Genomic DNA, 26300 nt, shown 5'->3' on the forward strand with positions numbered 1-26300 from the left:
GCTAAGGCCGGAGGCCGGACAGAGCGGGGTGTGAAGGGGCCAGGACTTCTGCGCACCAGGAAGAGCCCAGGAGACCAGGCATGTTCGGCTGAACAGCAACGACCACGGGGGGCGTTTATTGAGCTCACACCGCGGCCCGGGCCGCCCACCCAGCCATGCTGAGAGGTCGGTGCTACCCCTCCGAAGGCGGGGAATGGGGTGCAGGTGTAGGAGACCCGCCCCGAACTGCAGAGAGGAAGGGGCCCAGCGGGAGCTCCCATCCAGCCAAGGCAGCACCCTGCATTTGGGGAGGGAACCGGCTTCCTGAGGAAGCTCTTTCTCCATTCCAAGGAGCCTAAAGGAGGGATCTTCGGACACCTGCAGGCACCGGGGACTCCCCGTCTCCTGGGGATACAGGGAGAGGCAGCTCTGAAAGCAGGTGCCCCAGGTCTACCTTCACAGCCACTGTTGTTTTAAGGAGAACAAGGGACCCTTCCCACCTCCCACCTCCTCCAAAGAGAATTTGGGGGTTTGGTACCTGGAGGGGAGCCTTAGTCTAGGTGGTTTCTTTAAGAGACCCAGGGGGCTGTCCCACCCCTGGTGGCTGTTCTGCGTGGGGACCAGGGGTGCACACCCGGGCTGCACCGGCCTACAGCACAGGGAGGCGGGAGGTCTCCCACAGGCGCCGGGCCAGCTCGCCAGCCTGCTGCACCAGCACGTCCGTGGGGATGACCGACAGGTGGAGGGCCAGCAGCTCGTGGCACTTGACGGCCTCAGCGGGGTGTCCCTTGCTATAGTAGCGCAGGAGCTTCCTGGAGAAAGGGGGAACAGGACTCAGGAACGAGGCCACAGCAGCCTTCCTGGACACAGGCGTCTCCCACACCCTCTGGCCCAGCATGGGCACTGTCACCTGGCGAGGCCCCAGCACCTGGCCAGGGAAGCCTTCCCACCCAACTGCACGAGGCATGGCCCCGGGGCTGCACACTCCACCCCTCTGGGTTCCCAGTCCTGCGCAGGGTCTGCCGACGGCCATGTCTGAGCCACGGGAAGCCACAGAGGTGGTGGGGAAGGCTGAAGGCCCAGCACGGACGCCGGCGGGTGCTGCCAACAGTGTGGCGGCCAGAGACAGGTAGAAACAGCGTGTGCGCCCGCCCACGCACCCACTCTCGCTGAACACAGGGCTGGGCAGCAAAGAGCTCCCACCTAGGGCTTCCTGGGGGGCTTTCCTGAAGGATGAGCTGCTCCCCAGTAGGGGAGGGGCACTCGTCGGGGCGCCCCCTGTTCCCCGCAGCCTTGTGAACCGCGGTCACCTGTAGTAGTCTCCTCCCAGCACGCCGAAGGACGCCGAGTCATCCGAGAGGACGGGCACCTCTATCAGCTGCAGTTTGTACCCCTGCGGGAGAGGAGGAAGCTCTTACACGGGGCAGTGGTAGTGTGCTGCAAAGATCACGTGCCTGAGTCGGACACGAAGTTCAAAGCCTGGCTCAGCCCGCGTAGTGGCTGCTTGCTCCTTGGGCCTCTTCCTACCTCGTTTTCTCATCTGTGAAGTGGGACTAAGAGTAACCTCCTGGCGGATACTGGAGATGACGTATGTCAAGTTCTGAGTGTCCTGGCCGGTGCACGTGGGGAGGCTCTCACTCCCCTCAGTGCGCGGACCTAAGTCAGGGACCTGCATGAGCTCGGGATGGCTACTGGGAGCGTGACCCTGGGAGGTGGCCTTGCAGGGTTTTGAAGGGCTAGGCATTGTCAAAAGGCCCAAGTCTGTGCTGTGAAAGTGACCATAGTCTCCAGGGCAGGATGAGGAGGAGAAGGGAGCACCTGGGGGGCTCAGTCATTAAGCGCCTGCCTTCAGCTCAGATCATGATCCCAGGGTCCTGGAATTAAGCCCCACGTCGGGCTCCCTGCTCAGTGGGGACTCTGCTTCTCCCTCTGCACCCCACCCCCATTTATGCTCTCTTGCTCTGCTCTCTCTCACTCTACTCTCTCTCAAATAAATAAATATAATCTTAAAAAAAGGATGAGGAGGAGAAGGGAATTAAGATGCACTGGGCAGCCACTGTGTGTTGGGCACAGTCATGGAATCGTCTCCACGCTCACGTGGGCACCGCGGGGCCCGTCCTGCAGGTGAGAAGGTGTGCTCAGAGCACCTGGTGGCTGCCCAGGATGGCACAGGTGCAGGCAGCCTCCACAGCTGGCTCTGCCCCCCATAGCCCTACTTCAGTCTGTCCCTCCGTCGGGCCAGCCACACACACAGAAGCTAAGGTAAAGGTTGTACACACATCCCAGGCTTGGAGCACAGATGGGAGCCTGTCGGCCAGGAGAGCTGAGCTTGGATTCTGGCTGTTTCATCTATGGCCTTGGTGGCCCTGGCCATGGAGTTTGACCTCCACGCATCGGTGTCTCTCTCTGTAAAATGGGGCTAATAACCCAACCACAGCACGGGCTGGGGGGACGGGAGGTTGTGAAAGACCCAGGAAGCAGCCTGCACTCTCGAAGGTGCTGGCTGTCACTGTCATGGCAGAGTGAAGAAGGGCTGGTGCCAGGAGTGGGAGAGGGCAGGGTCCAGTGGGGGTGGAGGGGCGTGAGGGGCAGAAGGAACGGGGAGAGCCGGAACACTGACTCCGAGTGACCAGCAAGGAGACATCAAAGAGAAACAGGAAAGAAAGAGGAGAGAGAGAGAGAGAGAAATAGTCCTGTGCTTACACTGGGGTAACTGTGAGGGCTAGGGAGGGAAGTACTGGGCCAGGAGGCCGGACTGTCCTCTTCACCTTGGGCAGGTTGCTTAACTGCTCTGAACCCCGGTTTATTGGCCTCTCCACCGGGAACGACAGCATGCCATGCTCCGCAAGGGTGGCCGGCCACACAGAAGCACGCGTGAGCAGCCATTCTCACTGGGCACGCGTCCATGTGTTCATGTGCGACCTGGACGCTGCCTTGAGTGACAGCATGAGTCATTCAGACAGCTGCTGGAGGGTCACACAGCGCCCCTGAACACGGGACCTCTGAGGTCTGGGTCCCAACGGCTGTGGCTCCCTGTCAGCTCCACTAGGGACGAGAAGAGATGAAGAGACAGACTGAACACAGTGCAGAAGAAAGGGATCCTGGAGTGAACAGATGAAAGCATTTCGGGACAGTCCTGCCCCAGGACCTGGCTGCACCCACCATCTCGTTCTCGAACCACAGGAAGTAGGAGAAGCAGAAGTCGCCCTCCCGGAAGAGCAGCGTGGTGTAGCCTTTCTGCAGGTATCTGCGTGCCAGCCGGATCAGAGCCCAGACCTGGGGACAGTGGAACAATGCGCTTGTGGCAGCCCTGACAGCCTCCCCGGGCCTGCGGGGTTGGCTCTCTCTTCACAGTGGGCCCGGGGCTCAGGTTCCTGCCGCGGGAAGAAAAGCACTCAGAGGAGGAGCTTCTGGAAGACCAGCGGCTGCTCCGGCTCGCCTGTTTTCTTAGTGCAGGGGCACGGCCTAGATCAGAGTGCGAGCTCAAAAACAAATCATTATCGGGTGGGTGGGTGGACTACCCACTCCCCCCCCGCCACCGTTACTACGACAATAAAATATACGTAAAAATACTTCACTTAACTTTACCATGCACAGAAGCCACAAACTAGTAAGCTGATCATTCAGCCCAGAAAACAGCCAAGCATGTGGTTAGTTAACAGGAGACGAGGGTGTGGCCACCTGGAAACCCTTCCTGCTGTCCAGGACCACCTGCCCACCTGGTCCCCTCCAGGGCCAGGCTTCTATGCCAGGAAGGTGCTGCGGGGCATGTGAACACAGAGGAGCCTAAGCCAGGCATGTCCTCTGCTCCAGGGTAAAGTCCCAACCAGGGCTCACCAAGAGATCCGACAGAAACACAGTGACCGAGGGACCATGTGCGTTGGATCCCCTGGGTGACATTCTCTTGCCTAATCAAGGACTTCCTGGTGCTACCTGTGACCTGCCCAAGGAAGGACAGCGGGGACAGCCTGACTCCTCCATTTCCCAGACTGGAAAAGGTCTGATGAGCTCCCGCACCAAAGAGCTTTGTGGAAGGCATGCATGATTCGCAGCCAACCTGACCACAGCGTCATGTCTAATGACATCTGCAAACACGCTTGCGGATTTGCTGTATTTTCAGGGAAGCAATCTGACAATGTGTATCAATAACCTTGGAAACATTCCTCCCATTTGACTTAGTAATTCCATTTCTGGGAATCCATATTGAGAAAATAATCAGACGAGGACAAAGATGGATGCACGAAGGTATGTGCTGCAGAATTATTTATGACTGCGAGAGCCTGGAAACCCTCTAACTGTCCAACATTGGGGAAATGGCTACGGAAATTATGTTACAGCCACATGATGGACTATTGTGGACTTGTTAAAAATCATGTTGATAAAGAATTAATGACATGAGGAAATGCATCAGATAGAAAGCAAAAACGTGGGTAAACACAATTGCACCTACGGAATGATCCATGACTATGACCGATGGCAAAAAACCGCACAGAAAAACAATGCAAAGAAATGCAGCCAGAGAACCACAAGGATCTCCCGACAGACGGCTGGGAGGCGGGTACCAGCAACTGTTCCCTGAGTTCTGTCTCTCTTCTGTGCCACGTACCGAGCTGAGTATTTAATCCGCAGCATCTCGCACGTCTGTAATCATTGCCACGCGTGGACGTCAACAATGTCAGTAGCCTCCCTCACAGATGAGCACACAGACACTCAGACCACATACTGCCCCGGGCCACACGTGCAGGGAACGGCAGAGCCCAACCCACCTTCTGTCTTCCTCCTGACTTTACCTATTAGCATATGCTTTATGGAGATGAATCTATCTAATTTATGTTTATACCATGCTACCTACTACATAGAAATACACTAGTTTGCCACGAAAGAGTCTGTTAAAGAGAATACAAGAACCCCCAGAGAATGTTTCTTTAGTGCGAACCACCGAGTGTTAAATCCTGTATCCAAACTGAACGACCTTGCATTTCTTCTTTCCATTTGAATTCATTCAACAAATACTTATTGGGATTTATTTATGCCAAGCACAATGTCAGGGGCTGGCTGCTGCCCCAACTGACCTTACTACCCAGACACGCTCCTTCAGGCACATTAGAAGACACCCAGGAAGGTGCCCCCACACCGACTGAGGCCCATGTGGCCCTGGGTGCCAAGGCAGGAGCCTGCAGACCAGCTGGGTGCAGACACCGACAGAAGAGTACAGTAAGGGTTAAGGTGGGGTGGGCCCAAGGCCTCAGGGGAGCCCCTGGGGGGGCATCAGTCTCTTCTGGATAGGGGTCAGGCCAGCACATCTTGTCTGACAGGGGTAAAGAGTTACCCGGGCCAGGCAATAGTTACCTTGGTTCTGATGAACGTGGCCAATGGCCCCCTGCCCAGCTCTGACGAAATCCTCTTACTGCTGCTGAGGGAAGGGGCCACCATCTGGCCAGTCGTGCGGTCCACGTAGATGAAATGTACCAAGCCTGGGAAGTCTTCTAGGTAGGTGAAGGTCAGGGTTAAGGTGAAAGCCAGGGACCGGGGCAGGGGTAACTCTGTCCTCCACCTAGGCTTCCGGCAAGGCTAAGCAGTGGAGTCCGGAGGCCAGGCCTGCTGTGCCCACCTGTCCCCACAGCTGCCATGCCAGCCAACCCCCTAGGGTCCCTGTTTTCCCAGACCTCTTTACTCTGAACCCCCAACACTGTGAAATTCTATGAAGCAAGTACAATGGATCCCTTGACACTAGCACATCTAACCTAGGGGTTTCTAGACCCAACAGGCATAGTGAGTGTTCCTATTTTATCATTTTCACGAGGGATGAGTTTACATCACATAAAAGGTGAGGCTGGTGAGGCAGCAGAGCTACCCCTCTGATAAATGAGCCTAGCTGACCGCCCAGCCCACACCCCTGGGCGTGGTTTTGCTCATCTCTCCACACTTCACCTCATGAACCTGGAAGGTTCCCACTGGAGAAGGAGCAGCCAACAGGGCAGGGTGGCGGCTAAAGAGGGCCTCTATTACCCTTTCACCTGCATACTGAGCTCTCCACACAGGAAAAGCTGCTTTATAAAAAGCTGCAGGGAAAATGAGTATTCAATAGAACTAGTATTACACAGTAAATGGTCAGACAGGTCTTGGACAGCGGTTTTTAAATAGATAAACATTTTTGGTGCAGGCCTTCTCAGAGCCTTCACGTCCCACTGTGTTCTGTGACTCCTAAGGAGGACATGGCCTCTCTAACCCACCTGACCCCAGGAACCCTGCCTCTCCTGATCCCAGGACCCCTGCCCCTCCTGGAATGTCCCAGGACCCCTGCCCCTCCTGTTACCACTTTGCTCGCCAGACAATGTCAACATAAACAATCCCCAAAGCCTTTAGGAAGTCCCTGTGGGACAGCAGGGATTTGGGAACTTTCAGTCCTGGAGCATTCCTACGGACAAGACACCCATGACAGTATCTCCTATTCTTCAGAGAAAAGATGCTGAGCGGGTGGAACATATCTGTTACTTCCTGAAAGCCCGCACTCTGACAGAGAAGGCAGGTGCGGGGGACAGACGGACACGAGGGGCTCAGGCAGGAGGATATGACACCATGGTGACGTTCCTCCTACTCTTCACCAACAAGAAGTCCTTCCAGTCCATCAGCTTCTCTCTGTCAGGGAAGCAGGGAGGTGGGTGTGGTGTGGCTCCTGGTCCAGCTACGGGGGCGGGGGGGGGTGCCCACGCTTACTGCATGATGGTCTGGACCTGGTCCTGTAGTTGCTGGGGCAGATGGGGGCCCCCCCGGCCTGGAGCCGTGCTCAGGAAGCTGAGACGGTAGATGGCACAGAGCTGTCGCTTCACCTTGCCGCAGGCCTGGAGCAGCCTGGTGCCAGGAGAAGAGAGCATGACAGTGGGAAGGGCCCTGGAGGGGGGCTGTCTGCATGTGTGCTGAAGACACACCCCTACAACCCACCGGACTTCATCCTCTGGGTCAGGGTCACCTGACTGGTGACAGACACAGCTGCTGAAGCACACCCTTGCCCCTCCCCACCAACGGTTTATTTTATAGGGAAATGAGGGAAAGTGCACCCTTCAGGGCTGAGGCTGGGTGGGAACTTAAGCCCCTATCCCACGTTAAGTCCTCAAGGCCCGCTCCTCCACCTGCAGCCCCCCTGCCTCCCAGCCCCTCTCGTGTCTGCAGGCGGGACTCTGCTCTCTGGGAAGCCCCTGGCCCTCCTGAGCACCTTCCTGAGCATCCTTTCCCTCTTGGCCTGGAGGAACCTGCCCCTCTGTCCAAATGACTCCCCCACCCCACCATCCTCAGAGCCCACCACTCACTCCCGGGACGATCCGGGTTCGCTCCTGGAGAAAGCTTTGCTCTTGAACTCCAGCCAGGTGCTCTGTAGGACATGGGACATGTTGGCTTCGCGCTGACGGCCCCACAGTGAGGTCTCGGGGAGAAGCCTGTGATGCCGGGCTCTGGGAAGGACCCACACCTCTCATCTGCTTCAGTATTTAATCTGAGCATGCAGCTGCCCTCACGCAGTCCGAGCTGGCTCTCCGGCAAGTCCCTCAGCTCTCTGCGCCCCACCATACACCCCACCATACAGACCAGTGGGCATTTCTTTAAAGAGCAGTTTCTGTGCGGCAAGCAGGGGCTCACTGCCTAGTGGCACAGACGTGTGAACTAAAGCTGTCAGGGGACAGGCGAGCGCCCTGAACAGGAGCGGATGTGGGGCAGGCACTGGCGAGTGAAGGTGAGGCCCCAGCGAGCCCCGTAAAGGGGGACCGTGCGCCCCACCCCCACGTTCACTGCACAGTCTGGGTCCATCTGGGTCTGAGCTTCACTCACTTCCTCCGTCTCCTCCAACCCTTCTTCTCATTTTTAGACGCCCATGTACGGCAGCCACAGTGAATTTCGGGTCCTCAGACGGACCCAAGCACCACCAGCTGCTTCCCGGGTGACCCACCCCTCCTGAACTCCTGCTAGGCTCCCGGCAGAGACTGGGCGTTTCTACCGTCTAGGTCTCTCCCGGTCTCATCTCCCACCTGAGGTGGGGGTGGGCGTCCCGCACGCCGGCATGAGCTGCCACACAGGAGGGACGCCGGGGACAGGCCGCTGGCCTTCACGGTGGCCTAGAGTCAGGCTCTGGTCCTGCCATCTGCCTGCCAGTAACCTCAGCTCTGGTTTCCTCACATAAAACACAGAAAATCCAACTCGTGTTCTACCAAACTCACATCAAAATGCTCTGAAAATACTGTCACGTTTCTGTTATCAGTTCCTGATGGGGAAAACAAGGATCACGTGCCCATGGTGGGGCTCCCTTCCCCAGTGTGAGCAGAACAGACCCTGCCACCCCGGCCCTGCCTCCTCTCCCAGAGGCCACCATACCTGGGACCCAGGTCTCACCTGAATCTCCTGTCCCCCACGATTCTTGACAAACTTGTCCATCCTCTGACGCAGGTCCCCCATGAGGGGGTGGGACCGCAGGGTGCTCCCGGCCTCCTGCGCCTCCTTGAGCTTCTTCTCCAGCAGGGAAAACCCCTCCAGCAGCTGGTATAGGACAAGAGCCAGGGGGGTGCTGGGGCCCTACGGGAAGCAGCACAGAGCGGGATGAACAGTGGAAGCCTGCGGTGAGGTGTCCCGGCTGCGGCACTGCTGAGGGAGGTGGGGGTCACTCCCACCTTGGTCAGGAGCACCATGTTGATGCCTGGCCACAGGGGCAGACAGTATGCAGTGTGGGGCACCATGGGGCAGTGGCTCTCCTTGATGCTGGCATCCAGGAAGATCCTTCTGGGACCGGAAGCGACTGGGGAGGGTGAGTCCAGCACCTGGAGGGTGTCTTCAGCTATCTGTGCAGAAGAAGAAGAGCTGTCTGTGGGAGGGCTCCAGTCGGGGGGGCCACTCAGCCTCTGCCTCATGCACTCACCATAGCTGCCCATTTGCTGTCTTCCCTGTGAATCATGGGGGTAGACACTTTCACTCCAAGAGACCCATCTCTTCAACCCCTGTGCTCTGTTACCACGGCCCCAGCAGCTCCAGGACCGCCCCTGCTGGTCTCCCTGTGTCCTCGGAGCCATTCAACCCAGAGTCAGGACTGGATGGCAAGCAGGGGCCGTGGGGAACAGGACCTGGGGTCGGAGGTAGAAAAGAGACTAAAAGGGCCGGAATGATTGGGGGTGGGGGGAGCTCCCTCCCAGGCCTTCACTGGGGCGAAGGCCTGTCAATAACGCCGTCATTCTAACCATCCTCAGAGTATCTGGACTGCTGGTCTCGGGGGGAGACTGAGGCGTGAGAGGACTAACTGAGCAAGAATCCAGCCTTACTAAATAAGTAAGAAAGGCTTTAGTGGGAAAAAGTAGAGAACCGAGGAAATCACCAGAGATGCCACGAGAACTTGGCACTGCAGTCTTACTGTTCTAGAATAGCCCCAAACCTAGCAACAATGTACTAGTTGTTTGGGAATCCGCTAAAATAATTAATAGAGGCACGTGACGGACTCTTAACCCTTAAAGACCAGCATGGAGTAAACGGGAAAACACTTAAGGAAAACAGTGTAATGAAGGACATTAGGATTCAAACTTGGTAAAAGAAAAAAAACCAACCATGTAGTGTGTAAATATACATACACACCTGTATATGTCCATAAGTGAACATAAAGTCAGGGGGAAGACAGAAGGAAACATCCCAAAATATTAATAGAAATTAACATCTGAATGAAGGATTAAGACTGATTGAGTTATTTTCATTGCTTTTCATACTTTCATATTTCCCAATTTTTCTACAACGAATATACTTACTTTCTAATTGAAAAAGTCATCACCAATTAAGCTGGACTTTCAGTCCCAACAGCAGTGAGGAGGGTGGGAGTCCTCCGGAGTTGAGGTCACCCTTCGCCCACCACCTGCCCCTCCGGGGCCGCCTACCACCCGGCCCCAGCCTCTGGGATGAGCTCTGTCCCCGCACTGACCAGCCCCGAGGTGGGAGCAGGAGGGCTGGCCCCGTGTGGAGTTACAGGCAGGAGACACCTCGGAGTCCCCAGGGCCCACCGCAGCGTCTCAAGTCAGCCGGTGCCTATGGACCCTCCCTCTCGCAGGAGAAGCTCACCTGGACCTGGAGAGCATCCGTGGGTGGGGTGCCCTCATCCAGCCAGACAGTGCTACCTACAGGACACAGGCCATAAGAGAACATAAATACCATGAACGCCTGAACAATGGCTCAGCAGCGGGTCAGAAGGGGAGGGTGCGGCAGAGAACGTGGCGGGGGCGAGGGCATGTAGCCGAGGCTGGAGCCGCACTGCCCTGCTCATCGGACCCCAGGCTGGAAGTGCAGGGTGTGCTCTGCAGTCCCCGAGCAGCCTGTGGAAGAGATACTCCCCCCAAGGCCAGCTGCTGGGTGTGGGCTCCTGACCATGTACCCAGCAGGGGCGGGGGGGGGGCACGGCCCTTCTTGGCCCCCCTGAATACCCTCGCACGCCTTCCGTTTCTTCCCGTCTACCACAGTGCCTCTTCCCCAGGAGGCAGCACACTTACTCCATCAGCAAACTTCTACTGAGCACCCACTATGCGCAGGGAACGCAGCAGCCTCCCTTTCCCAGAAAACCTGAGCTCACTACGGATCTGAAATATTACCTGTTTGTAATAATACAGTGCTCCCTTATATTTCATTGCAGATAGCTATCATTTGTAATCATGTTTCTGTAGGGAAGCCCGTTTCCATGTTTTGAACACCCGATTTACAAATGAACGAGTCCGACTCAAGCCATTTGTAAGTGGGGAGTTCCAGGCACTGTGAAATGGCATTATTTACAGCTCGGAGGCATAGAAACTAACCACTGAGAAAGAGGCCAGGAGGAAGATTGTGATGGATGAGGAGAGCGAGTAGTTACAAGAAAAAGGAACTTTGGTGACGACCCCAAAGCGGTGTCTCCTGATGTGTTCTGGGCTCACGGGGAATTTAGAGACCAGACGGTAGCTATGGACCCTGGGCCCAGAGGAATGTGCAAGGCTACAGGAGCTGGTGTGGGCTCTCGGGGATCCCGGGCTGCTTGAAGCCCATCCACGGAATTACAGTTAAGAACATCTAACCCACTGGTTTCGAGCTGTGGCGGCACATGAGACCTTTTGAAAATCACGCTGCCCAGGCCACATTCCAGATCAATTAAGTCCAAATCCCTGGCACTGGCAGGCCTGGTTTCAGTAGTTTTTAAAGATCCCAAAGTAAGCCCACAGTGTAACAGGGCTTCGAACCACTGTGCTAACCTGAATCTGTGCACAGGGTCGGTTCCCACTCTGATGCTCGCCGGCCTCACGGGGCCAGTTTCTAGAAGCATTCACACCTGGGTCCCAGCCTGCAGACTGTAGCTTCACCGTTCTGGCTGAAGCCACCTGGTGGGCTCCCACGTGTAGCCAGGGTTAAGAACTGGCTTAAGGATGCCACACAGTAAACTCCTTTCAAAACTCAGTCCCCGAGAAGTGTCTTCTAAAATCTTGGCCTTCCTCTGTTAGGTGATGGGAACCACACGATCCTTCCTTCTCCCTAAGAACTCCAGAGGTCAACGTGATGCTCACCCAGAGGGACGTCAACAGTACAGATTCTGGCTTATCTTTGTTCTTGGCAATGTTGTCTATTCATTAGCAAGATTTTGAATATTTTCCATTTCTTTTTACTGTTTACCCACTCACATCTTCCGGAAAAACAAGTAAGGTATAGAAATTGAATACGTACATTTTAAATCATTATACTTGAAAGGAAATGATTATTAATTTTAGTTACTATTAATTAATTACCAAAAAAGGGGCAGAAATTATACTTATGGGAGATGAAATTTTAAATGAAATCTGCTTGTCACACAGAATCATTTCCGTGGCCGCGCGCTTTCATCCAGGCTGGAGCTGGGGGTGGTGCAGGGCAGCACCCTGTGCTCTGGGAATCCCGGTGTCTGTGTCTGGGCTCCTCCCACCTACCCCTGCCGCCTTCCTGCTCCTCCCCAGGTCTCACCTGAGCTCTGCTCTCCGGGAGAAGGCGCTGGCGTGAAGTACTCCTCAGGGAGGGAGAAGCTGTCAGTCTCCTGGAAGGGAGAAGAGGGCATCTTGGGCTGAGGGCTGGGAGAGCCTCTCGTGAGGGGCTCGACCCTGGGCCCCCCACCCCTCCACGCAGCAGGCGCACAGCACACACAGTTGCCGCGGAGCTCCTCCTGGCCTGGGCTGTGGAGGCAGGGCTCCCGGCCTGCTGCATGGGGATGCTCTGGCTGCTCCTGGGCTTCCGGGGAGAAGGCTGCCATGGGCAAGGGAAACCTAGTTAGAGTTCCTCTGATCTGCTCCTCCCCTCCCCCGACGGAGCCCAGCTCTTCCACCCGCAGCCCTCCCACCCTGGTGCCTCCCGCCACCACGTGGCCTTGGGTGGGTGTCCTCACTTCCCACCGAGGTTTCAGTTCCAGGTGGCCTAGTCTTTCTCCAGAACCACTGAAATGTCTGAACTTCCAACACAGTGGTAACCAAACTGCCACTGACAGTGGGGTCAGCATGGGTGAGGACAGTGGCTAGCACCCACCAAGCACCCCAGGCACGGCTGGGCTCTAGGTAAGCTGTCCCCTTTACTCCTCCAAACAACCCTTGTCCCAGTGCACAGAGAAGGGAATTCAGGCCTAGAGCGGCAAGGACTCCAAAAGTCTGTTCTTTTCACTGACTAAACCACATCATTCTAGAATTCCTGTTACACCTGAAAACAGCAGGGAGTCAAGGCCTATAGCACCCCCGCTGGCCCAGAACTGTGATGCAGAAACATAGTCTCCCCAGGTGGCCTGCCCAGCACACTCCAGACTGGGTTTGGGAGCTTTCCCGGTGAGCCGAGACCTGAGGGTCGTCATCCTCCGCTGTGCTCTCGCTGGGGTAGAGATCCTGGACCAGGAGGATGAGGGCAAGAAGGTCAGCCGGGCGCAGGGAGCTGGCACTGTGGCTACAGAGAGAGCAGACGGCTGTCAGCGCACACTGGCGCCCCCTGCAGGTAATAGTGGGCGCGGGGCAGGCAGGTTAAGGGAGTTTGGAGCAGGGTCCCTGCTTTCAAGGAATTTATGAACGTGTCAGCTGGCTTCATCCTTCTTGAAGAAAGGCAAGGTACAAATAAAATTAATCAGTTCATTATTTTTTAAATAAAACTTGTGTTAAAGAAAAAAAAAAAAACTCCATGAGAAACCACCGGGGACCAGTTACAGCCCATGGGGAAGTTCTAGAATTCAGATTCGGAGACGGTGTTCCAGGAAGACCTAACTCAGAGAAGGGAATGAGCTGAGAGGGCTAAGAACGAAAGAGTTAAGGAGGCTTCAGGGAAGAGACACATCTTGAAGGTCTTCTTGGCTGGGGAGGTGGTGATTTTTCAGCTGGGGGTTCTGGGCCTCTGCTGCCGGGACCAGGGCTCACCTGGAGTAGAAGGCCAGCAGCTTGGAGTGCACGAGCAGAAAGGCGTGCAGGGCCTCCTCGCCGGCCCTCTCGGGGCTGGAGTTGACAGCCTGGATGACATGCCGCTCCAGGGCCTCTATGCACAGCTCACAGAGCTGAGGATGAATCAGCCGTTCCACAGCCTAGAGGGCAGGGAAAGAAAGCCATGTCACTGACCATCCACCCCTGCTCCAGGCCCAGGCTGGTGGGTCTCCTCACTCCGTCCATGCTGAACGCACACTACATGCCAGACACTAGGGAATAGGGTGACTCGGGTCAGCCTTCCTGGGCATATGGTCCGGTCACTAGACTCTAGGGGGTGAGACAGACAATATGCAAGGAAAGAGACAAGAGAAACGTCAACTCTAGTTAAGTGCTATGTAGGAAACACCTGGTACCTACTTGGGTAGGGTGTCCTCGGAAAGTGTCCTTGTGGAAGTGACCTCTAAACTGATCTCTAAAGAACTAGAAATCCTAACAGACAGAGTGGAGGGGGAGAATCCTGTAAGCCGAGAAAAGAGCATATGCAAAGGCCCTGAGGTGGGAAGAGTCTGGAGCAGTGCTGACCAACTAATATAGAAGGACAGCCCTAGGAATAATTTAAAATTTGCTAGTAGCTACATTTAAAAAGTAGAAAGAAATAGGTGAAATTAGTTTTAATGATTTATTTTACCTAATATACTTAAAATCTTATCATTTCAACATACAATATAGAAGCATTATTAATGGCATGTTTGACACTCTGTTTTTATACTAAAAGTCACCAAAATTCAGAATGTATTCTACATGTGTAGCATAACTCAATTTGGGCAAACTAGACTTCAAATGCTCAATAGCCAAATGTAGCTATTATTGTAGACTACCGAACTGCACAGAATTAAATGTCCAGTGCACCTGAAAGAAAAAGAAGTCCCGGGGGGCCAGGCCACAGTGAGAAAGGGCAGAAGGGCACGAGACGAGGTGGGGGTGAGTCCCACAGCGGCAGGTCATCCAGGGCCTGGTCGGTTCTGGAAGAAGTGTGGATTTTATCTTAACTGCACAGGCCACCTCCTACAAGACTTTCCTGATGTCTCAAAGAGAGCCTGCACCACCATGGATTTGGATGGAAAACCAATATCGCAGCACCCAGGATGCTTGGTTTTATTTTCAGGCGTATGTGTACAGCTGACTTCCTCTCAAAGGCAGCGACAGTGTCTTTACTCTCTGTTCCCGGGGCCTGGCACACTCTTCGCATGTAGTAGGAACTACACATTTCTCAGAGGAGTAAGTGAGCAGGGCGTGCACACGAATCCTTCAGATTTATCTTCCTGTTCACTAATTCTCTTTGAAGTGATGTCTCATTCACGATTTAACCCATCCCTTGAGGTTTTTATTTTAATAATTGTTTTTATTTCTAAAATACCTATATGGGTTCTCAACTAGCTTTAAAATCTTTAAATATTTCAGAGTTATTTTACATTCTGGACCGATAATCCCAGTATATCAAGCTCCTGGGGGTCTAAATCTATTGGTGATTGGTTTTCCTCTCACTCCTGCTGGCTTGTGTCCTGGTGCATCTGTCAGCTGTGAGCTGCTGTTCGCTGCTCCGAACCTGTCCTCTAAGGCAGGAGCTTTCAAAGTGCAGTTCCAGGACCAGCATCATCAGCTCAACAGTGAACTCATCAGAAATGCAAATTCTAGAATCTCCACACCACCCCACCATGGGAAAAGTGAGGCCCTGAAACCCTTCTCTCACAAGCTCCCCAGATGATTCGGATATACCCTGAGGGTGAGAACCGCCCCGAGGGAGGAAATCTGTGTTTATCTCCACAGGGAGCCAGAAGCGGTACTGCAGGGACCCCTTGAGCTCCTCCGTGGGAGCTTGACCTGGGAGTCTCCGGCTCAGCTCCGCAGCTGCTGAGGGCCTAAGTCAGTGTTCTGGTGGCGGTGTTACCACCATCTGCACTTGGGCCATCTTCCCTGTAGGGCTGTTTATTTTTCACTACTTTCCACGCTAGTTTCGATTCAATATAATTTCTTGGGGAGAAGGGGGCAGTCAGAATGAAGGGAGCTAGCTTCAGAATTTCCATAATTTACTGTGACCCCAAATTGTGTTAAAATGTCTGTTTTATTGTAGAGAACCCCACCGGAGCACCTAACCCACCATGCGGCCCAGACAGCAACCTTCTAAAGGTAAGAGTCTGAGGGTCTGTCATGACCTCACTCATGATGGGGCGGTGGTGTGTCTCCTCTGCCCTCTGACCCGGCACCCCTGGGGCCTGAGGCCTCCTGCGCCCAGTAGTCACCTCCACGGCGAAGCACTGCTCCTGCTCCCGCAGGCGCCCGTACGTCCACAGCAGACTCTGGAAGTGCTCCCACACCCGGACTCGCTGCTCAAGGTCAGGGGGCCGCAGCCTGGGGGCAGAGCAGGAGAGACCCTGAGAAAGCTGCCCGTGCCCACCATCCACCAAAGAAGCAGAGTTACCGCCAGGGCTGGGCAGGCACCTGCCACTCGAGACGACAAGTGGGAGAGCCCTCCGAGCATGGAAGGGCTGGTCCAGGCAGCGCCGTGGCCCTGGAGTGGGACGGGCACAGAACCGGGAGGCAGGTGCCCGAGTAAACCACTGCACGTCTCAGTTTCCCTCACACATGGACACAGGACACAAAGTCAGCCAGAGTGGACTCACTCCTTTCGGATGAGCTGGCCGTCCACGGTGACCAGCCCGAAGTGCACCTCGAACAGGTACTTGAGCACACACAGCTTCTGCCGCAGGTCGCCCTCGCCCTCCGTGTGGTCTCCGTTGATGGCAATGAAAAGGCATTCTCCAAACTGCGGGCCAAGGGGGCTGGGGTCAGCCAGCTCTGGAGACCCCTCACCTGGCCTGATCCCGGAGGAGAGCGAGGGGAGGCCTAGATCCCCGGGGAATCTGACAGGGTGGTTTCTGCTTTCTAAGAGAATCTGAAGTTCAAGGGAAAGGCTCATGGATGGCCCGTGGCACTGAGGGAAAAGGAACATGGGCCCCGGGGCTACACACTCACCAGGTGAAGGACGTACAGATAGTTGCCATTTTCCGTGGAAAAGCAGGTGTATGTATCTGAGAGCTTCTCCAGCATGGTCATGGAGGAGATGATGATTGGGGCCAGGAGGGTGCTGAGCTGGTCCTCCAGGGCGGGAAGCTGCAAGAGGGCAGAAAGTAACACCTCTTAGAGTGCCAGACCCTGGCGACAAAAGGAATGGACAAGACCCAGGCCTCGCTAGCAAGGGTGTCCCTTGTTTTAGACCTGCTGGAAGGTACCACCATCCTGACAGGGAAGCGGGGCAAGAGGAGACAGCCCCCAGCACCCTGGTGCTAGTTAGAAGAGGCTGGGAAGGGTCAGCCAGGTACCTGTGCCCTTCTGGCTCTGAATCCAGAAGGAAACATTAAGGACTCAGGCCATCTCCACAGTGCAATGCGGGGGGCATTTAATGGAGAACTGACCAACTCTGAGGAAGTTCCCTATGTGTCCCTGAGTTTGTACTTTTTGTTACACTTGGTCGACCTCGGGGGAACATATCCTAAGGACAACAATCAGGGATAGGGCAAAGGCAAGCGCACGAAGATGCTCACTACAGCATAATTTACAGCAGCAAGTGACTGTAAGAACCGGAAATGCCCAGTGCCAGGGAAACAGTTAAATAAGTAACAGCTCAGCTAAATGAAGGAAGAATGTGAAGCCACCTAAAATACTGGAAGTTTCAAGGACATGGAAAATTCCTCTGATGTTACCTTAAAAAAAAATCGCTGAGAACAGTATTTTAAAATACAAAGAAAAAACAAAGTATTGAAAAAATATTTAAAAAGTCAGTGTAACGCTGTTAAAGGTATTCCTTCTGGCCGAGAGAGTAGGAGAGACCCCCCTCCCCCATTTTTTATGCTTCTGTACCGTCCCGTATTCCAAAACAAGCCAGCCTTCACTTTTACAAGCTCTTCCTCCAGCCATTTTCTCTGCCCTCCAAAATCAGGAGCAAAACAAAGAGAGCCAAAGAGAAACTGGACAAAGCTGCTGAAAATCTGCAGATAAAACTGGCATAAAGCCAGCAGAATGGGCACCCCCAAACCCTCCTCACTAGAAGGGGAAGAAAGAACAGCTGCCCTTCCCCACGCTGATCTGCGCAGACTTGACCGAAACATGGAGAGCGCCAAATCCTGACTTTGAGCTTGTGAAATCTGAAAGGAGAAGAGTCTGACATGAGGAAGTGGAGATGCAACGTGGGGAGCTTGGGGGTGCAGGAAAAGAATAAAGGAAACAAGATGGGATCGGGACGGAGACAAACCATAAGAGACTCTTCATCTCACAGAACAAACTGAGGGTGGCCAGGGGGAGGGGGATGTGGAGAGGGTGGTTGGGTGATGGACATTGGGGAGGGTATGTGCTATGGTGAGGGCTGTGAAGTGTAAACCTGCTGATTCACAGACCTGCACCCCTGGGGCTAATAATACACTATATGTTTATAAGAAAATAAAAAAAAATTAAAAAAAAAAAAAAAGAAAGAAAGGAGAGGAAGTAAGACCTTGCTTTGAAAAGAGAAACAGGCACCTAACCACGGGCAATGAGTAGCATTTACAAACAGGAGCGGGAGGCAGCGCTGCAGGTCGGATTTCCTTCCAACTCTAGGGAGCAGAGGTGGGTCCCGCTAGTGGTGGTTCCTGGGCCCCAGCTCAGATGGCCCCTTTTCTGACCATCTTGGCCACCCTGCCCCTATCACTTCCCAACCCACATGGTCTAACTTCTTTGGTGCATTTAACATTCCCTGAACTCATGTGTTTCTTTGCACCTCGTTCACTCTTTGTCCTCCCTCTGTAGCCCTAACTTCCACGAGAGCAGGATCCTGTCGCTGTGTTCACTGCTTCACCCCAAGAGGCTGGCGCATAGTAGGTTCTCAATTAATATTCGTTGAATGAATATCCCTCCACAGAGCCAAACGTTTGTTGAATTACTCATGTGCCACAATTTTCTTGAACTGCCACGAACAGATTATGGTAAGAGCAAGTTGCTTAAAAATCTGGATTGTGTACAGCAACTCGTTTTTAAAGGAGTGGCTTTTCCTGCAGGTGTTGTGAGATTTTTTTTTTTTTTAAAGGTTGGGGAAGACAAAAATACTTGGTGTAGGCAGAGTGCAAAGGAATTACTATTACTTGGAATTATAAAGTGGTGCATTATTATCTTTGAATGGCTTTTGAATCAACGTTTCTATTTATAGGAAATTATCTGAAGGAAATAATGAGATGTGGGATCAAATTCAAGCATAAGTGTTCCCTGCAGCAACAGTTTTAGCCAACTAGAAGCAATATACGTGCCCAGTATAGGAAAAATGGTCGCATAAATGATACATTTATTTATACACTGGGATATAATGCTTCCACTAAGATTTGTGCTTTTGAGAATATTTAACAAAAAAGAATAATGCTTTTGATGTAATGGAAAGTGGAAAAACAGAAAATAAAACTGTAAATGTGGTATGATCCCAACTACATATAAAAGATAAAGACCCAAAGGAAATATATAGAAGAGCTAATGGCTCTGGTACTAGAATTATGGGTCATTTAAAAACGATTTCTCTGTATTTCCAAATTTCCTACAATTAATTCATGTTATTTATAGAATCAGGAAAAAAATAGCGTTGTGTACATAAAAATGAAACTTTAAAGGCATTTTTTTCTTTACAGTAATCACTTAGGAAGTGAAAAAAAATTAGAATTTTGTTCCCTTACGAGGTTTTTAATAAAGAGGAAGATAAACACAATCAGATAACTTGCTTCTTTTGTTTTATTCATTCATTCACTGATATACCGAGTGCCTTTCTGTTCATGTTACGGCAGGTTCTGGGGATACAGAGGCCTATTGACAGCTGGCTTCTTCAGCTAACCTGACTGAAATAGTAGGTTAAGAACAAAAATATTTAAAAATTCTTTAAAAAACTATATGCATTGGGGCACCTGGGTGGCTCAGTTGGTTAAGCGTTTAACTCTTGATTTCGGCTCAGATCATGATCTCAGGGTCCCGAGATCGAGCCCCATGTCAGGCTCTGCCTGAGATTCTCTCCATCTTCCTCTCCCTCTGTCTCCTCCCGACCTGCATTCTCTCTCTCTTCAAAAAAGAAAAATACTGTACATATTGACTGCTAAAAATAAAAGAGCCTAATAGACCAGTTTTTTAGCTTAAAGGAAACTACTAAAACGTCATGATCTCTGATATCTTTATTCCTAAAGACGGGGACAAGAATAGTGGGGATGTTGGGCGGATTAAGCTGCTGAAGTGGAACTGGCTGAGCGGTGATTACGCCCAGCAGAGCGAGAAGGGGCCAGGCAAGCCACCTGTCGGGGCTGCTGCAGAAGTGCTGGGATGCTCTCTACTGCTTTCCCTGCAAATATGTTTAACCCCATATTCATCTGGAAAAAGTTTTCAAAATAAATCACTCCTTTCAAATGTAGAGTAGAAATTATGAGTGAAAATGACAACTATCTCCATGCTGTAATATTTCAGGATTACCCTGGATGTCTCCATGCAGAAGATAAACCTTAATCCACACTTGACATCATATACAAAAATTCAAAGCGGATCATTAGACCTAATATAAAAGCTAAAAAAAAGAGACCTAATATAAAAAAGAAAGCTTAAAAAAAGTATATATATATATATATATATATATATATATATGTATATATATGTATGTAACTTCTAGAAGAAAATACAGAGAAAACTCTCGGATCTCGGGTTGGATAAAGATTATCAGAATGAAAAACATCTGCTCTTTATAAAATACTGGTTAATGGATGTGAAGACAACACACAGACTGGAAAAAAAATATTTGTAAAACACTTACTGAATAAAGGACTTGCACCCAAACTACGTAACACTCTCAAAACTCATTAAGAATAGTAAGAAATAACGTACCCAATAAAAAGACGGGCAAAATGTGAACCAACTTCAACTCAAGAAGACATAGAGGGAAAGTAAGTACATGAAATGATGTCAAAATCATCAGCCAACAGGACATGAAAATTATGACGAGACCCAGGAGATGCCTATTAAAATGGCTAAAATTATAAAGACCACAGCCAAGTGTTAGCAAGGATATGGAAGTAGGACTCTCGTACTGAGTAGTGGGCTCTGATGTGCTGTGACCCCTCTGGCAAAATCTGGCAGTTTCTTACAAAGTTTCACATGCACCTCCATGATCTAGTCCTACTGTGCTAGGTATTTCCCTAAGAAAAGTGAAAGGTGAAGTCCACAGAGAGACTGCACATGAATGTTCACACCTGCTTTATCGGGAAAAGTCAAAAGTGGGACACAGTTACCATCAACAGGTATCCAGATACACAAGCCATGGCTTGTCGATACCCAACGACCCCCTGCTCAACAGTCAGAAGGACCACACTACCGACACACGCTACAACATGGGTAAATCTCAAAATTATGCTGACAGAAAGAAGCTACCCCAAAACCACTTGGAGTAAATACTACATGACTTCATTTACATAAAAACCTACAGAACACAAACTCCTCCATTGGGACAGAAAGCACACTGGTGATGGCCCAGGCTGGGGGAGGCGAGGGTGTGGTCACAAACTTCTGTGATGACCAATATGTATACTTTATTGATTGTGACAGAATCACAGGTGTGTGTGTGTGTGTCCGCAAGCGCATGTGCACGCACTTATCTCCAACTGCCCTTTAAGAGCATTAGGTGTACAGTAAGTCCATTATACCTTAATGTACACTTTAAAAAACTGATGGGTTAAGTTTATGCTACACTTTTTAGGGAGAAGAAATGAGGACACCAAATTTCTCTGTTGGGTGATTAAAACTCTTATCCCCTCCTCCGGCTCTCGTTTAGCCCGAGGAGCCCTGGTAGAGTAGGGGTGAGGTCACCAACTCAAGAGGACCAAGAGGCCAACTGCTGACGATGAGCAGCTGGATGTGCAGGAGCCCGGACCTCACGTACAGCCCCGGGGGAGGGGCAGGTTCTCCCGCCACCTGGTACTTCTGGGCTGTTGTTCCCTACCATGCCTTGCTGGCCCGGCACTCACCTCCTCGCCCTCAAACCCAAACTTCTGCCGCAGACTGTCTGCAAACCCCTCATCTGTCCAGTAGAAGAGGACCTCTGCACCTTCTGTGGCAACCAAGACACACTTCATCTGCCAGGGAGAAGCAAAGGCAAGGTCACCTCCCAGCCTCTTTATCCAGAAGCTCAGCCTGAGTAACGAAGAGATGAGAACCCCAGCCAGTACCCACTGAGCCCTCGCAGGGCACCAGGTCCCACAGCAGGGGCCTTCCTGCTGTTATTTTTTCACACCCTCAGAACCACCTAAGGATGTAGGAATCTTTAGTTACTTCCACTTTCTAGAGCAGGACTCAGCACGGCTCAGAGGCCCTGGGATCGAAAACCAGGCCTAAGGCTGGGGCTCTTGCTTCTGTGTTTTCCCACACCTCTCGCCAGAGCGTCAGACACATATGGGCCTACCTGCACCAAACCTACAGACCCACTCCTGATCGGGACGGAGGATCAACCGCCCAGGAGGACAGGCAGTGTGGTGGCTCGTGGCCGTCGGTACCTGGTCTAGATGGAGGGAGGCTAGCGCACCTCCCTTCGGGCAGTTCAGAAATGTGTTTCTCCTCGAGACAAAAACAGCCCCAGAAGACAAGCTTCAAAGCCCCCAGGAATGGGTTCAGCATGACATAACTTCCTTCGTGAGCTCCTTCTGCTCTGGGGGGAAACAGGCTGCCTAACCTCGTCCACAGCTCATTCTCACACTCCCGTAGCTTCTGCTTCCTCAGCCACACCCACCAGTGCCTTTGGCCCCCCAAAACTGCCTGTCCCACCACCCACACGTTCTGTGTCACACATATTAATGCCTGATTATACAAAATGTGTTTCATTATTCCTCAGTGGGGAGCTTCTTGAGCCAGAGTGTGTCCCACACTGTGCTTTTCATTTCGGGGGCCGGCAGGACATCCATCCTCTCAACCCTGGGGAAGCCTGACCAAGGCAGGGGAGGCCAGAGCTCTCCAGCCATCTGCTTGTAGCCGAATAAAGGGCAGGCAGGGGCTTCTCATCTTCGCATGCCCCTTGGTGTGCCACGTGGACAAGATCACGTTGTATGTGTGCCAAGATGTGACCGTGACCAGAAAACTCTGCATCAACTGCCCCATGAGTGGATGTCCAGTTTCAAGCAGGATCATAGCATCTTGAGGTCTTGGACTCAGTGACACTCTTCAGAATCCCCTAGCTCCCAGCGTGGTGGCACTTACTGAATTCCTCCCCAGTTTCCTGTGGGTTTATCAACTCTACTCCGAGCCCCTGGCCTCAAGGTGGTTCCTCCACAGTGAACAAAGAATGCAGCCTGTTCCCGTGGAACTGCTAAACCCCAGGCGGAGAAGGGGGAGAGCAGCGGAGTGTGAAGCGGTCCGCTGCCTGCTCTGGTGGGTACTGCCCGCTGCGCCCAAGCAGCCCCGGACGGGGTACTGTCTGCCTCTGTTCTGCCCTCAGGTCAGGCAGGATCACTTACCTTGGCAAGGAGCACCGCAAAGCTCCCAGCCAGCCAGAGGTTCTGAAAGGGCCGCAGCAGACTCGATGACCAGCTCACGCAGAGCAGCGCAGCATCTCGGGTCCTGCAAATGCTTATAACACACAGAAGTCATGAGGGCCAGCAGAGCCTCTCATCTGCCTGCTGCCCATTTCTGGGAGGACAAGCTGGTGAAGGGCTCAGAGGTCAAATGTCTCTCTCTGGCCCCTAGGGAGTCTCCTCAGAACATACACTCCACAGCCAGGAGGTGCGGGGTGCCCTGTATCCCATCCACCCCCATCCTCTCGCCACTGAGAACACAAACCCGGCCAGCACAGTCCTCTGGGCATCGCAGGGACCCACAACCATTAATTCCTGCCTACTGTTTCCTTCCAGGCACCCTCGTTTTACCACGGGTCACTCAGACCTCTGGTGTGGTCTGCAAACCCGCTCTGAGCAGCCCCAAGGGGCTTGCCAGGAGCGACTGGAGGCCGCACAGCACATCCAGCCCCACAGGGAAGCGGTCCCAGGAGAAGGGAGGGGACATCCTGGGATGACGAAGTAAACCAAAACAGAAGGCACCAGAGACCTGGTTCTAGTTTTGAGTTGGCCGAGGCACTTAAACGCCTGTGTCTCAAACCCCTGCTCTACCTCCCTACAAGGTTGTAAGGGAAGACAGAATAACTAGGCTGGAAGCCCTTAGCAAACTCTGCTTTCTTACATGAAGTGGGCTTCCTTTCCCTTGTTCCCCAGCTTCCCTTTGTCAAATAACAGGGTGAACTAAACTGGCTCCAGAATTATTCACATTGGGATGATGAAAGGCAGAACAGCATAAAGCTGTAAACTAACTAGGAAACTGAACACTGTAAGCAAGTAAGAGGCAAGAAAGGAAAGCGGGAGCTCAGCTTCTTCTGGAGCGTAACTGAGACTTGCTACATCACCGGCATAACTGGCCTTAATGACATATTCACAGAAAAGTGGAAATGCTTTTCAGCGGACATTAGGTTCTACTGTTTTATTCCAAATGAGTGTTGGAAAGCGAACCTCGCCGGTGTCATTTCGTGCTTTCCCTGTTCCCCTTTCTATGCTGCTCCGAAGTGGTAACACAGGCCTCACTGGAGCTCCAGATGGCGCGGGCCCAATGTGGGGAAGAGCCCCGGCCCCATTTTCACCGCCTTCCCCAGCAAACCGCCCTCGGGCCGCCGCGCCGGTCTCCCAGCAGCTCTGTCCCGGGGTGCTCCCCTCCGACCGGGACCCGCGTGGCCCCTGCTGGGCTGGAGGACCCGGGAGAGACTCCGGGGGCGCCGGCGCAACGGCAGCCTTCCGTGCGTCCCGCACTCCACAGTGTCTGCAGCCCCCCGCAAGCCCCCGCAAAGCTCACAGCTGCCCTGGGAAGCGGGCCCGGCTGGGGGTGCACGCCCCACTCCGTGGCTGCAGAAACTTAGGCTCCGAGAGGTGAGGCGGCGGGACCCAGGCCAGAAGGGCGGGTCCGTGCGGCCGGGGTGTGGTCGGCCTCCACTTTCCGGAGGGCCGCGCGGGCCGGGGGGGTGCTCAAGAAGTCCCGCCGCCCACGGAGGGGCCGCGGGGAGCCGCGCTCGGAAAGAGGGCGAGGACCACGTACCGGCGGCAGCAGCACACCCCCCAGCAGCTTGTGCCCCGGGACCGCTTCCGGGTGCTACCACGTGACCTCTGGCGTCACCGCCCCGCCCGGGGAGGGGCTGGAAGCGGGTGCGCGGTCCGCGGGTTCGAGCCCAGCCTCTGCCCGGCGTCGCGCGTTCCCGCGGGGGCCCTTAGCTCCGCTCGACCTCCCGGCCCTGTGAGCAGGGGCTCCTGCAGTTCCTCGGCCGCATTCTTCCGGTCGTCCAGGAGCTCGCGGAAGCCTGTGGAGTAGGGGGCTGCTACCCGCAGCGGTCAGGGACACCTGCCTGGGCTCCACCCCCACCTCCCCTCAGCCACGACGCCAGCGATTCCCCACCGAGGCACTAGGGACATGTCGGTTTTCACCGCGCTTCACACAGGGGGAAAGCAAGGCCCAGGAAGAAGAAATAATTTGCAGAGGGCCCGAGCCGGGATCAGAGCCCAGGACTCCTGGCTCCCGCGCGGCTCTTTCCCACCCTTTGGCTTTACCCGCTGAACCGCAGTTCCCCTTCGAGAGCTGCCCCAAGATTACTTGATTTCTGTGGCCTGGGGAGAAGACAGCCCGCAGAAGGGCCGGCTTGGCCCCACAGTGCCAACGCTGGAATTCTCTATAAAGATTCTCAATCCATCTGGGAGGCGGGCTGCACATTAGGGCTTTTGTTTAGAACCTGTGCTTTAAAGATTTTCTTTAAATTGTGTTATTTAGAGTGGCTGAAGTGTGGGGTTGCTGATGAAGGACATGGGAGGGAGAAAATTCCCTCCCAGGTCACCCCCTTAGTGTCTTGGTGCTGCCTGGGGGCTTTGGGCGAGGCTCAGCAGGGGATGAGTTGTGGGGACTGGTGGGACCCGGCAGATTGCACACCCCCTGGGGAAAGACGGGGTCCCAGAATTCATGCCCCCACTACCTGCAGACAAAACAAGCAACCCTTCCCTTCCCCCCTCCAACTGGTCCCTCCCTCCCTTAGGGCTCACCTTCCAAGGACCCATCTGCTCCACAGGCCTGCTGTAGATATCGCTCTCTGCAGCTCACACTTGTGATTGGTCTGTCTGTCCGCTCTTCATCCTGATGTTTTCATTCACCTTGCTTCCTCTGTCGGACTCTTCATAAGCACGAGTTTTCAGTGGTTGAATAAATTCCATCAGATGGGTATGCCGCCATTCTTCCCTCTGACTGCTGGTAGTTGCCAGTTCCCACCATCATAGTAGGAGGGTCCCAAGGCTCCACATCTGCGCCAACACTTGTTATTGTCTGTTTCTATTTAGCCATCCTAGTGGGTGTGAAGTGATAGCTCCTGATTTCGATTTGTGTTTTCCTAAGCACCTATGGTGTTCAGCATCTGTTCATGTGCTTTTTGGCCATTTGTATATCTTCTTTCAAGAAACAGCCATTCAATTCATTTTCCCATTTTAAATTAATTGTCTTTTTATTATCAAATTGTAAGAGTTCTTTATATACTCTGGATACAAGTCCCTTAGTAGATCTATGGTTTACAAATTTTTTCTTCCATTATGTGGTTTGGTTTTTTGCTCTCTAAATGGTATCACTTCTGGCACAATTGTTTTCAATTATAATTTAACCCAATATACCCATTTATAATTCTATCCAGGCTTTTGTATCAACATAAGTTTTTATTTTCCTTGGGTAAATATTTAGGAGTAGGAGAGTGGGGCTGTATGAGAGGTAGCTCTATGGTATGAGCTGTAGGGTAAAGTGCCTGCACCTATCCCCCCACCTCCCCAGCACTGAGAA

General features: G+C 53.1%; 1 protein-coding gene across 8 annotated transcripts; it reads right to left on the reverse strand.

The window, feature by feature from the left end:
- Positions 1-83: 83 nt before the first annotated feature.
- HPS1 (HPS1 biogenesis of lysosomal organelles complex 3 subunit 1) lies at positions 84-24618 on the reverse strand. Of its 8 annotated transcripts, none has more exons than XM_032312562.1 (20): positions 24534-24618; positions 22916-23027; positions 21437-21544; positions 16404-16541; positions 16052-16194; positions 15671-15779; positions 13368-13528; positions 12804-12906; positions 12127-12225; positions 11950-12019; positions 10057-10112; positions 8634-8801; positions 8359-8538; positions 7287-7348; positions 6697-6831; positions 6553-6618; positions 5329-5473; positions 3142-3255; positions 1290-1372; positions 84-791 (listed from the first exon to the last, which is right to left on the reverse strand). In XM_032312562.1, exons 3-20 carry the CDS (start codon positions 21542-21544, stop codon positions 629-631), a joined length of 2103 nt encoding a protein of 700 aa, XP_032168453.1. In that variant the 5' UTR covers positions 22916-23027; positions 24534-24618; the 3' UTR covers positions 84-628. The 8 variants fall into 8 exon arrangements, with proteins under 8 accessions (XP_032168453.1, XP_032168456.1, XP_032168457.1 ...); XM_032312565.1 differs by having other exon boundaries at positions 22916-23018; positions 24534-24602; XM_032312566.1 differs by lacking the exon at positions 24534-24618 and adding an exon at positions 24294-24527 and having other exon boundaries at positions 22916-23018.
- Between the last annotated feature and the right edge of the window lie 1682 nt (positions 24619-26300).

This window comes from Mustela erminea, chromosome 14, assembly GCF_009829155.1.
Source record: "Mustela erminea isolate mMusErm1 chromosome 14, mMusErm1.Pri, whole genome shotgun sequence".
Taxonomy (NCBI): Eukaryota; Metazoa; Chordata; class Mammalia; order Carnivora; family Mustelidae; genus Mustela; species Mustela erminea.